Source organism: Schistocerca piceifrons, chromosome X (assembly GCF_021461385.2).
Source record: "Schistocerca piceifrons isolate TAMUIC-IGC-003096 chromosome X, iqSchPice1.1, whole genome shotgun sequence".
In the NCBI taxonomy this organism is placed as follows: domain Eukaryota; kingdom Metazoa; phylum Arthropoda; class Insecta; order Orthoptera; family Acrididae; genus Schistocerca; species Schistocerca piceifrons.
In genome coordinates, this window is record NC_060149.1 from 874028134 (window position 1) to 874041085 (window position 12952).

At 45.3% G+C, this 12952-nt stretch overlaps 1 protein-coding gene across 2 annotated transcripts in view; it reads right to left on the bottom strand.

The window, feature by feature from the left end:
• Positions 1-12952, bottom strand: part of LOC124721678 (exonuclease 1) — a 166721-nt gene that overhangs the window by 34226 nt on the left and 119543 nt on the right. For both annotated transcript variants that reach the window (XM_047246751.1, XM_047246752.1), the window contains one exon: positions 11868-12606. In XM_047246751.1, the coding sequence (XP_047102707.1) occupies positions 11868-12606 (739 nt within the window). The remainder of the gene's footprint in view (positions 1-11867; positions 12607-12952) is intronic.

The window sequence follows — 12952 nt, forward strand, 5'->3', positions numbered from 1 at the left end:
CAAAATGCCCAGTAGCATATGCATCAAGGCAGTTGAATAAAGCCTTACAAAATTACTCAGCCACGGAGAAAGACATGCTAAGTCTCATATGGTATTATCTACTTCCTTCATTACCTGTACAGTACAAAATTTAAAGTTGTATCAGATCATGTGGTGTTAAAGTGGTTATTAGAATTGAAGAATACTTCAAGCAGATCAACCCATTGGGCACTACGGTTGACTGAGTTTGATTATGAGGTAGTACACAAACCTGGCATGACACATAGTAATGCCGATGGCTTGAGCAGAAAGACTGGGGTCATAAAAGTGCTTGGTAAAGCCCTGCAAGGTGGCAAGAGGAGCAGACTTCTGATGCAGACTGCCAGTTATTTAGTACACAGCTGTATTTTGTGAAGGACAACAGGCTGTTGTGTAGAATGATGATGTTTGGGTTATGCGTTATGGTACCCACATCTTTGAAGGACAAAGTATTGAAGGAAGCTCAAGATTGTGTGTCAGCAAATCGTGGAGGGCACAGGACAAATGATCGTCTAATAGCTGAGCAATATTGGTAGAGGACACGGAGACAGGACATTGACCAGCATGTGAATAATTGAGTACCACTTGTACAACATATTGATCTCAGTCATCATTGCATACTGCTGTCACTGGAAATGGTGGGAATGGGTATTTTGGGTCCATTCAACGCAACACCACAAGGAAATTGCTATGTGTTAAGCATCATAGACCACCTTTCATGTTATGTGGAGACAGCTGCGATCCCGAATAAACAAGCAAGTTGGTGGCATAGGCAATGGTAAACAACTGGTTATTGCAGTTTCGCGTTATCAGCACAGAAAGTACAGATGAGAGCACCAACTTCATATCCAAATTAATTAAGCTGTTGTACAAACTGCAAATCCAAAACCTAAGAACTAGTCCATTCTGCCATAAAATGGAAGAATGGAACATATCCATCACATTGTCAGTAACATGTTGTTATGTGAACAGCCATCACAACAACTGGGATATTTCCCTACCTTATGTCATAACTGCGTACAATTCTAAAGGACATGACACCTTTGGGGGTCATCTCTGCCTTTTAAAGTGGTTAAGCCCAAAGTTGAGAAAAACGGAGATTTGGCGAAGTAGTTTGTGAAGATATTATGAGATGTATGGAAGTGTGTGAAAACAGTGTGCGACATTATCTAAAGGTTTTCTGCTACTGAGTAGTTGCTTTCAAGACAGCATCCCATACATGCAAACCAGTTGCGACTTTACCTGCTGTTGCTCACGCCACAGGTAATTGGGCAATGCAAGGATCTCCTTAAAAAAGAATAGATCAGTAATGTCGTAGAGTTGAACCCTACATATCTGCTTTAATGCCCAGCAACTATCTTGCTGCAAATAATAACCTGAAGCCATGATCCTGCAGTCAAATAGTCTATGCATTGGGCACAATTGTAAATTAATGAAACAAAGACACACATAAAATAAAAGATAAATGAATAATTGATAAAAACAGTTCTATTCTAATGTTTGTAATTGATGTAGATGACAGAGAATTATGTTGAATAATGTTTATTCAAGAAAGTAAAACAAATAAACAGACAGTGTTCCTATGATATCCAATTAAAATATAGACAGAAAACAACCTTATCAAGTGGAGTTAAGCTGTGTTGAGAGTGTTATGAGAATGCTAGCAGAATCCTGAAGTTAAACAGTCATCCAAGATGTGTGAAAAACTAAATCTATTCCATGATCACAATACACAAAATATCTGCCAGCTCAAAATAATTCAGAGGTCAAAGTCAGTATGCCAATTTACATAATAACACGGGAGATAACAAGTAGAAAAACATGCTCTGTCTATTCTCAGTTCTGTAAAGCAACCAGAAAAAGTTATCGAGTGTTGTAGCAGCCGTTCACCACCCAGAATCCATCACCTACATGACTGAATAATTCACACTACCTCAGGCAGGTCTGCCTTCTTCCAGAACTAATGTAAATGTGTCCTAGAAGTTAAAGTCTTGTAGCGGCCATTCACCACCCATAATCTATCACCCACATGACCAAATACCACATGATACCACAGGCAGGTCTCACATCTTCAAGAACTCAACAAAGGGTCCAGAATTGCTCCCTTGAGTGCACCACTCAAAAAAATCTCTCTTCACTTAACTCCATTGGTGTTCTGCCACTGTCTACTTTTATGGTGGCTGAATACCATCCCCAACAAATATAAATCATTCTTAAGTTCTACAGACATTATTTGACTCAACTCGTGACATTCGCCTGCTTTATTTCTTCAATGATAGTCCTCAGTGTTGACATACTGCATTGTTATACTGGCCGAAAAAAGGGGGCTGGAAGTTCAACACTAACTGCTGTAAATGATGTAGCTGACACTTGCACAGTTGCATTTCACAGTTCTTTACTTTTACTGTTCGCAACCTCACAATATTACATAGTTATATGGCCAGTTCACTATTGGTTCACTTTTGATAAGCCTCATTCATAGTTTGCAGGCAAACATCGGCATACTGCTACAATAGTTTACCGTTGAACATCTACACGCAGTAAAAACCTAACCACACAGCTCTTGCAGAATAATACGGTACATGTGACGCTATTGAACAGACACTTTCATTATTTTAACATATGACCTATTTGTGTTACACTTATTTCACAGTTAAGTTGATGCATTGCTGTTGATCTAGCCAATACAGGTTTCTCGTCTGAAAATCGGCCGTGGACTGACTGTCTCGGGACCAAAATTGGGATCTATATATATCCTCACAATAACAGGCACTGACTCTATTCATTGTTTGATGTTAAAGTTACAGAAATTCCAATTAAAACATAACTCATTCAAGTAACTAAATATATATAAAAATTCCTTCTTTTTAACAGTTTCTTCTACTACAAGGGTTAAGCCAAATCATTTGCTTAAATAATGAAATTAACAGATATAGTTATACAAACAACAAACTTGGTAATTACTTTGGAATTAAATAAGAGAATGGTAGCAGAATCCTGAAGCTAAACAGTCATCCAAGACGTGCGAAAAACTGAATCTATTTTGTGATCACAATACACAAAATATTCACCAGGAAAAAATGAAAATAAAATGAATTTAAGGAGGCAGATGGCAAAACAAGAAAGGAAGTAAAAAGATCCCAGCTTGCTTCGTCACAAACCTGAGCACTTCCCATGCCGAAAATGTTTAGTCTTCTGTAGTTCTAAAGATATTGAAAAAATTGTTCTTTCATTGGATGCGCGCCTCATTTATCGGAGACTGCCGATGTATTCAGATTTGCTTTATTAATATAACTGTGATTTATTGTAAGATTTCTAAGAGCTGAAAGATGCCATCCTTCTGCTTGTCTGACACTCTGCCATTGCAGGTGCATCATCTCTTCTTCTAAGTGATTTACTATCATCAAAATTTCCTGTACAGGGATGTACCCCTCATCCAGCCCTTTGCTGTCACATCTACTCCTGGGCTCACCTGGAGAGGCCATGACATGCCACCGGATTGTCAATTAGCATTCAGATGCAGAAACAACTTCTCCTCCTCTTGTCCTCTTGTACCAATTCTAGACAGCCAAATCACTCGGCTACATATGCATAACATTACAAGTGAATACAGAAGTACTTGAGTGGCAAGAGCAGGAGGGACAACATGTTGGTAAACTATCTGAGAATAGAATCAGTCAATGAGTTATGCTGGTGCATCCCTACACACTGAAGGGCCACATCAATGGCCATATCAAGTCATAGATATCACCTGTGAATATGAAGTTACAGTTGGTGACAATAGCTTCCATAGTTCATGTAGGACACTTTAAGCCATTTAAGGGAACTTTACACACTTTCCCACATATGCCAGTATTGTTCCAGCAAGAAAAGTTAAAGCTAAGAAGGAAATGGAAAATGGCGAGTGGAAGGTAAGAGGAGAGCCTTATGCACTCAGATCACTCAGACAGATACCGATTGGGCAGGATATATGAAGTAGTTTTAGGGGTAAAATATATGCCAATTGTGTCACTGTCTTGTTGCAGTAGGGTTATATCACATTTTTTTAAAGTTTTTGTGATAAATGTTTAGTTTCTAAGTGAACAGGAGTGTGCTATAGTGATTCGATGTTGTTGTTGTGCTGTGTCGTGTACACTTTGCATCTTATGAGTTAAGGGATAGAGAGTGATGTGAATTCTTTGTCCCCAGATGATGTTACCACCAAGAACATCCAGAATGAGTATGACAATTTTGATGATACTGCACCTCTTTGATGGAGAAGTCGCGGATGCGTGACGGGACAAAAAACTTGAACTGGGAGTGCAGTTTTTCTTGCAGGAGGACGTAGTGCTAACTAGCCACCAGTAAATATTAACGCTAACCTACAACACACGGGAAGTAATAAATGAGATATGAAGAAACATTAATAGCTGCGAGGGAAGTAATATTAGAGGCATACAGGATTGAGGCTTCGTTTGAGTGGTTAGGGGATCAATTGCATCAAGTGATTGATCAGGTGCCGTGCACATTGTTGCAATGGAAGAGGGGATGGTTAAATGCAAGTGGAATGTTATTGAAGATGGAGTTTGGTAAAGCAGATGGTGACAACATTCAGGAATTAAACAGCAAGCTGGTACAAGTGCACGGAGTAACAAATACTAACAGAGAAACTATGGAATGGCATGCCATGTAGTTGAAAAATTTGGAGCAATATACACTCCTGGAAATGGAAAAAAGAACACATTGACACCGGTGTGTCAGACCCACCATACTTGCTCCGGACACTGCGAGAGGGCTGTACAAGCAATTATCACACGCACGGCACAGCGGACATACCAGGAACCGCGGTGTTGGCCGTCGAATGGCGCTAGCTGCGCAGCATTTGTGCACCGCCGCCGGCAGTATCAGCCAGTTTGCTGTGGCATACGGAGCTCCATCGCAGTCTTTAACACTGGTAGCATGCCGCGACAGCGTGGACGTGAACCGTATGTGCAGTTGACGGACTTTGAGCGAGGGCGTATAGTGGGCATGCGGGAGGCCGGGTGGACGTACCGCCGAATTGCTCAACACGTGGGGCGTGAGGTCTCCACAGTACATCGATGTTGTCGCCAGTGGTCGGCGGAAGGTGCACGTGCCCGTCGACCTGGGACCGGACCGCAGCGACGCACGGATGCACGCCAACACCGTAGGATCCTACGCAGTGCCGTAGGGGACCGCACCGCCACTTCCCAGCAAATTAGGGACACTGTTGCTCCTGGGGTATCGGGGAGGACCATTCGCAACCGTCTCCATGAAGCTGGGCTACGGTCCCGCACACCGTTAGGCCGTCTTCCGCTCACGCCCCAACATCGTGCAGCCCGCCTCCAGTGGTGTCGCGACAGGCGTGAGTGGAGGGACGAATGGAGACGTGTCGTCTTCAGCGATGAGAGTCGCTTCTGCCTTGGTGCCAATGATGGTCGTATGCGTGTTTGGCGCCGTGCAGGTGAGCGCCACAATCAGGACTGCATACGACCGAGGCACACAGGGCCAACACCCGGCATCATGGTGTGGGGAGCGATCTCCTACACTGGCCGTACACCACTGGTGATCGTCGAGGGGACATTGAATAGTGCACGGTACATCCAAACCGTCATCGAACCCATCGTTCTACCATTCCTGGACCGGCAAGGGAACTTGCTGTTCCAACAGCACAATGCACGTCCGCATATATCCTGTGCCACCCAACGTGCTCTAGAAGGTGTAAGTCAACTACCCTGGCCAGCAAGATCTCCGGATCTGTCCCCCATTGAGCATGTTTGGGACTGGATGAAGCGTCGTCTCACGCGGTCTGCACGTCCAGCACGAACGCTGGTCCAACTGAGGCGCCAGGTGGAAATGGCATGGCAAGCCGTTCCACAGGACTACATCCAGCATCTCTACGATCGTCTCCATGGGAGAATAGCAGCCTGCATTGCTGCGTAAGGTGCATATACACTGTACTAGTGCCGACATTGTGCATGCTCTGTTTCCTGTGTCTATGTGCCTGTGGTTCTGTCAGTGTGATCATGTGATGTATCTGACCCCAGGAATGTGTCAATAAAGTTTCCCCTTCCTGGGACAATGAATTCACGGTGTTCTTATTTCAATTTCCAGGAGTGTATATCGAACCAGACTGATATGAGAATTAACTACGGAATTGACAGGATACATTCAGGCAGCTCCGGGAACTAGTAATGGGGATATGGATAAAGTACAGGCTCGACTAAACTTATTGGGTGGGATAATGGCCGTAGAGGCTGCTGTGATCTCTGGCAGACAGCCTAGGTGATGTAAGGATAGAGGTGACAGCATTTCCAGAGACCGTACATCATGCAGTATGAGAACAATTAAGTCCTATGTTGCTACCTCAATGACAGTTCCTAACTGGCCTGTGGTAGCTGCAGCAAGAATTAATGGCAGCACATAGTAGAACCAAGCGAACAGATGTAGCCATTGTTTTATCGTATATCAACAGTCAAGAACAACACTGTTACAGCTAAGCTTTATGTACTGGTTTGGTTCTGAGTTGCAAGTATGGATGTGCATTACCAGTACACTCAGATGTTATCTGACAGTACCCAGGTTTGTGACGCCGAGCTATATCATCAGCGTCAACCTCTAACTTTGAGACGAAGACGGTTTGCAGTACAAATGATTCTGCCAGTTACCTACTCTGTACTTAGGTTCCAGAAGCTACAGGCATCTGCGTGAGCAGAAGATTGTATGTGAGCTACCTGACATGTTCACACTGCCGAGTCACCTACTGGGTGACTACCTCCAGAGGGCAACCACTTCCCTGGTCGGATGTGTTTGAGTTGGCATAAACATGCCTTTGAGGTTAATCGTGCTGGGACCTACAGTATGAGTACCATCCTTTCCAGTGCTGTATTCCACAGCCCGCGGCACAAGAGCAGCCCAGACATGGCTGCCACTCATCGACTGCAGCGTACAGTCCCTGTCACCTACTGTAATCTTGCTGACATCAGCAGGTTACACTGCCTATGCACGTCATTGCCAAGGCAGTCCTGCTGATGGCAGCTTGCTGAGTTTTTGCAGCTCATTACGTCATCTTGGGGCCAACGGCCTCCAATCCAGCAGCGAGCGCATCTCTGTGCCTAATATGAATAAAAGTCTGGCGCGTGAACAGAGTTCTGGCCGCCGGCCCCTGTTACCGTCCTGTGTGTTGTGCGATATACATCACGATCGGTCAGAGTGCCCCCAGCATTGGGCCATTTATCGCAAATGTAATAAAAAAGGACACATTGCTAAAGTTTGCCGATCAGCCTCAAAAGAATCGAAGGAAGCAGGTACAGAGGACATGGACATTGACATTCAGGAAGTTTCATCGGGCCAGGCTCCCGACGCATCAGCACACAAACTCCTTATCGAGGTGTCGGTTCGGTCGTGCCGATTACAACTGCAAGTAAATACGGGCACGGCAGTTTCCTTGTTGAATGCATAAACTTACTCCGACCTTGGGTCGCCCCCATTGGCGCCAGTTTACCGGCTTCTCTGCGGTTATGGTGAACAGTTCATTCCCCTACTGGGTCAAATTCACTACCGACGTTACTTACAAATCCATCACTCGGCCTCTTACTCTTATTGTTGTCAATGATGGGAGCTCCGCTAACCTTTTTGGATTGGATGCCTTTCAAGCTTTCGGTTTTTCTATCACATACACCATACAGTTGGTCTTCGAAGACGTTCCCTATCAATCATTGGAATCTTTGACCTCTGACTTTAAGGATGTCTTTGAGGGGGGCCTGGGGTGTGTTTCAGATTTTGAAGCTCACTTAATGTTGAAGGCGTCGGGCGTACGCGTTTTCTACACGCTAGGCAGATCCCCTTGGCTCTCCGCCCTCAGGTAAAAGCAGAGCTAGACTGCCTGACAGCCCTCGGGGTCGTACTTCCCATTTCTTCTAGTGAGTGGGATTCGCCCCTCGTTATTGTCAGGAAACCCTCAGGAAAATTACGTCTTTGTGGCAATTTCAAGGCCACCATTAATTCCCAATTGGTGGTGGACACCTATCCCTTGCCTCGTTCTGATGAATTGTTCTCCGACGTGGCGGGAGGCCAATATTTTTCGAAAATCGATATTTCGGAGGTTTATCATCAGATACCACTTGATGAGGACTCCAAACGGCTGGCGGTCCTCAACACACCGTTTGGCCTTTACCAACAACAGCGGTTGGCCTTCGGACGACGCCTATCTCGACGACATAATGGTCACAGGCCGCAGCACGAAAACACTTGCACAACCTTCGAACCCTCTTTCTCAAATTCAGGCCCGTAGGCCTGCGTTGCAACCTGCCTAAGTCGAACTTCTTCAAACCGTCCATTGAGTATGTGGGCTACACCATCTCTCGGCACGGCATCCAGCCGCTAGGAAGTTTGGTCCAAGGTATCATCGACCTTCCGCGGCCCGCTTCGCTGAAGGAGTTACAAGCTTTTTTAGGCAAGATTGCCTATTACCACTGGTTCATTCCCAGGGCTTCCACCATAGCCCGCCCCCTGTACTGCCTTCTGCGCAAGGGTGTTCCCTTTGATTGGTCGCCTGCATGCGAGCAAGTGTTCACCTCGTTGAAGGGCCTCCTCATGTCAGCGCCTTGTTTGGCTACTTTTGACCCGAATAAACCATTGGTCCTGGCTACAGATGCTTCACAGTATGGGGTGGGGGTGGTCCTGGTCCATCGCAACGCGGATGGCTCCGAGCCGCCACTGGCGTTTGCGTCTAAAACTCTTAGTCCCGCACAGGCCCATTACTCCCAGGTGGAAAAAAGAGGCCTTGGCCATTGTCTACGCTGTTTCACCCTTTCTTGTATGGCACGAAGTTTCAGTTAATCACTGACCATAAGCCATTAATATCGTTATTTGGCCCCACCTCTCAAATTCCGGATAGGGCGGCCCACAGACTGCAGCGCTGGGCCCAGTTCCTCTCTAAGTACTATTACAACATTCATTTTCGCCCTACTGGACAGCATGCCAGCGCCGACGCTCTTTCCTGTCTTCCGGTGGGCCCGGATCCTAAGTTCGATCGGGAGGAGATTGTGTGTTTTCATTTGGATGTGGCGTCCCGCCAAGTGGTTGATGGCTTCCCAATCACTAGTTCTAGAGTCGCCAGGGAAACGGCAGCTGACCCGGTTCTCCGGCAAGTAGTTCATCTTGTTCAGCAGGGGTGGTCATCCTGACCTCCAGGTCGGGCCTCGGACCCTCTTCGTAATTATTTTGTTCTACGAGACCACGTCTCAGTCTTGGAAGGAGTTCTCCTTCTGGCTACCGATGATATAGCTCCTCGTGTGGTTGTTCCTGCAAGTTTTCGAAGGGAGGTCCTCACGTTATTACATAAGAGGCACTGGGGTGTTTCCCGTACTAAAACCTTGGCTCGCAGACATGTGTACTGGTCCGGTATTGACAGAGAAATTGAGCACTTGGTAGCCCCCTGTTCCAAGTGTGCGAGTCAACATGCATTTCCCAGGTCAGCATTCTCTTCATGGCTGCCTGCAACCCAGGCATGGGAACGTGTTCACATAGATTTTGCGGGCCCGTTTCTCAATGGCTTTTGGCTCATTGTCATTGATGCTTATTTCCGATTCCCATATGTGGTTCGCTGCTCCTCAACCACTTCAGAAGTTGCAATCCAGGCACTTGCAAAAATCTTTTCTGTGGAAGATATGCCAGTCACCCTGGTATCGGACAATGGACCTCTGTTTATTTCGCAGACCTTCCACGATTTTTGTAGGCACTTTGGTATTTGGCACGTTTGCTCTCCCTCCTTTCATCCACAATCAAATGGGGAAGCAGAGCACATGGTGTGCACATTTAAGATGCAGATGAAAAAGTATGTGCACAAATTTCCTGCAGAGGAGGCATTGACATTTTTCCTGATGGCATACCAGACCACACCAATGGGAGAACGCAGCCCCGCAGAGCTCCTCCACGGGCGCCAACCACAGGGTAAGTCGGTCTGGACATGTGGGTTTGGTTGCAATCCACGTTGGATACTGGTGGTGGTACTGCACCGCAATGGCCGCCGGCTCTATACCTTGCAGGCACGGGACCGGGAGGTACGTCATCACCAAAATCAGGTACGACCATGTTTGGGCACCCACCCTCCGACCCCTCAGGTGCCGGCTTCCCATTGCCGGCACCCGTGTTGTTTTCTCAGGGGACACTATCACCCCTCCCACCGGTGACTCCGCCACACTGGGATGGTTCTCAGCCTTGGCGGCCTCCAGTAGTTCCAGCACCGGCATCGGCATCGTTAGAGATGCCCCAGCGAGAGCCGGGCCCCCTCGCGGGCCCCGTTTCTCAAGAGGCTGGTTCTCCTGTGGTCGTGCCGTCCCCGTCGTCCCTGCCACTGGGTCTTGCCCCTCCCGAGGTGGAACAGGATCCGGAGTTCGACAGCTTGTCATCCGTTCTGTCCCGGGCTCTGGTGGTGGGACGACGGGAACTCCTTCGTGTGGGTCACTTCCAACCATATTCGAAGGTTCCGGCTCGAGGGTTGGCAGATCCCCCCCGACTCCAGCATTCCACTAGACGTGGAGGTCACCGCTACTGCACGACACTCAACCTTCTGACGCAGTGGATCACAGTGGCTTCACCCCCCGAATGAGGAGGAGTGCAGTAGCCACCAGAAAGATCGTGGGACGCGCACATCAGCACGGCGTGTCACGGACAGTAGTTGCCGCAAGTAAAGTCCCGTCCACCAGAAGGCACGCGAGAATTCGACCACGCCCTCTGCCAGCGGAACAACAACAACTCAGGCAGCACGGGCCGTGCCCAGTCAGTTTTACATCGGACATGCCTAGCAGACAGTTCCCGGTCTACACTATGTGAAGTGCGACGGACAATGTGAATCGTGTTAATACAAGGGCTTAAGGTTACATTTATGGTATGGTATATTATATGAAACTAGAAAGGTAAAAATACCTTTTCATTTTAAATGCTTCTTACCCAATCTAATAAACAAGACAGAAGCAATAAATGTAAAAAAATAATAAAAATAATTTGTGCACTAACAGGTTAAATGCTCGTTAATTCCTGACTGCCTAGTCCATATCATTATAAATTAATGAGCTGTGCACTGATCTGCCCACACTGCCAGGCTCACCGGCTAGTAAGGTGGTCACTGTTACTGATCACTCAGTGTACAAAACAGTTTTCACAATGTCTGCTTTTCACTTAGGCAGCATGTGATCAACATGCTGACTTCTATATTGTCTGATTGGTGTACGGTGTGTAAGATAGTTGCCCTGTTGTACTTACGTCAAAGTCGGTGTTATGAATTAAGTCAGAGAAGAACTGAGCTCTCGAATGGGATGTATCACACACGAAAGCAGCAAATGGGATAACAGAAGACACAATTTTTCCATAACTTCTACGACATAATTTATGCAGCCACAGAGCTCTGAGTCCACTTATTTTGCAGTTATTCTGAGCACTAGACATTTTCATTTGTGTGGATACACTATGTTTCTTTGCACTGTCATTAAACATTAGCTAGTCGTTGCTATGTGTGCAACACTGTCACTGGATTTATGCATTGCTTATTTTTGAATTGTATTTCTCCTTATCATGTACATGTTGCAACAATGTACAATATTTCACACTGTTTTATGACTGTAGTAACTTATCATTAGGAGAAACTGCTCTACATGATGTGATATTTATAGGAGTTAAATTACATGGTGTCAACATTACAGGTGATGTAAAAGTCTCATCAAATTACAGTGAAGTATTATATTTGAAAATGAAATGCTGCAAGATTTTGTAATATATCTTATATCAGAAATAAACAGCAATTCTAACACATCAGTGGGCTACTGAACATATAGCAGTAGTATTTTTCTTACCTCATACTGAACTTTCTGGGACTTCAATTGAGAATGCTGGTCCACATTAAAACAAGCAACATCTTCATTGGATGAAGAAGTTTTGTTGTCCTTGCTGATGTGCTGATCAGACATCGTTGTCCCATCGTTTTCTCTTAATGTTTCGCTTACGTCAGGTATTTTGTTTCCCATGATCTCTGTATCTACTTTTCTCCACTTAAATACTGATGTAAAGGGGGTCTTCTGTACCATGGGGGTTGTCGCATCTGTCAATAATTTACTACCTGTAACTTCACAAGTCCTCTTTGTTTTCATCGAGTCATCAATTTCTCCTGATAAGCTGTCATGCATTCCAATCAGTTTGAAGGGTTTCTCAAGTTCTTCTGACATGCTACTGTTTGTGCCTGTTCCACTATCGAACTGAGTTTCTGAGTTACTACGCTGGGATGCCTGAGTTTCTAAATTACTTGACTGGGATGTAAACTGACTGCTGGGCTGAGTTAAAGAATCCTCTGAGTCAACATCACACTGGACCATTTCTCTGCTTTTCAAGGCAAAAAAAGCAGAGTTGCTCATCTCCACTGGATCCGAAACATCACTTAGTTTCCCCCGCTCATCTGTACACAGAGATTTCTCACTCACTGCTGAATAAAACTGCAGGACACTGTCAGATGGTGGATTGTTTTTATCTTCAGATGAGTCTTTCTGTGCAGTTTCAGTCGTATCACTATTACAGTCAAGATTGTTGGACGTAAAATACCTAAAAAGAGAATTCAAAATCAAGTCACAAAATTTGAATGCTGTTGCAATTTATTACATACATGTAAATTGAAAAAGGACAACCATGGCAGCTTTTGACTTTGTATTCCGAATGAAGGAAGGAAAAAAAATAGGATTTAATGTTGTATCAAGCATGGGGTCATTAAGGATGGAGCATAAGCTTCGACTGGTAAAATGTTATTTACTTACATTTATCTAGTAACATGTCCAACTATAGGTTCATTAATGGATATGTGGGGTTAATGAAGTTGTACTATTACACTAGTTTTTATCATTTTATTTTACTTTGATTTTCACACAGATTACATTTTCAACACAGTATGATA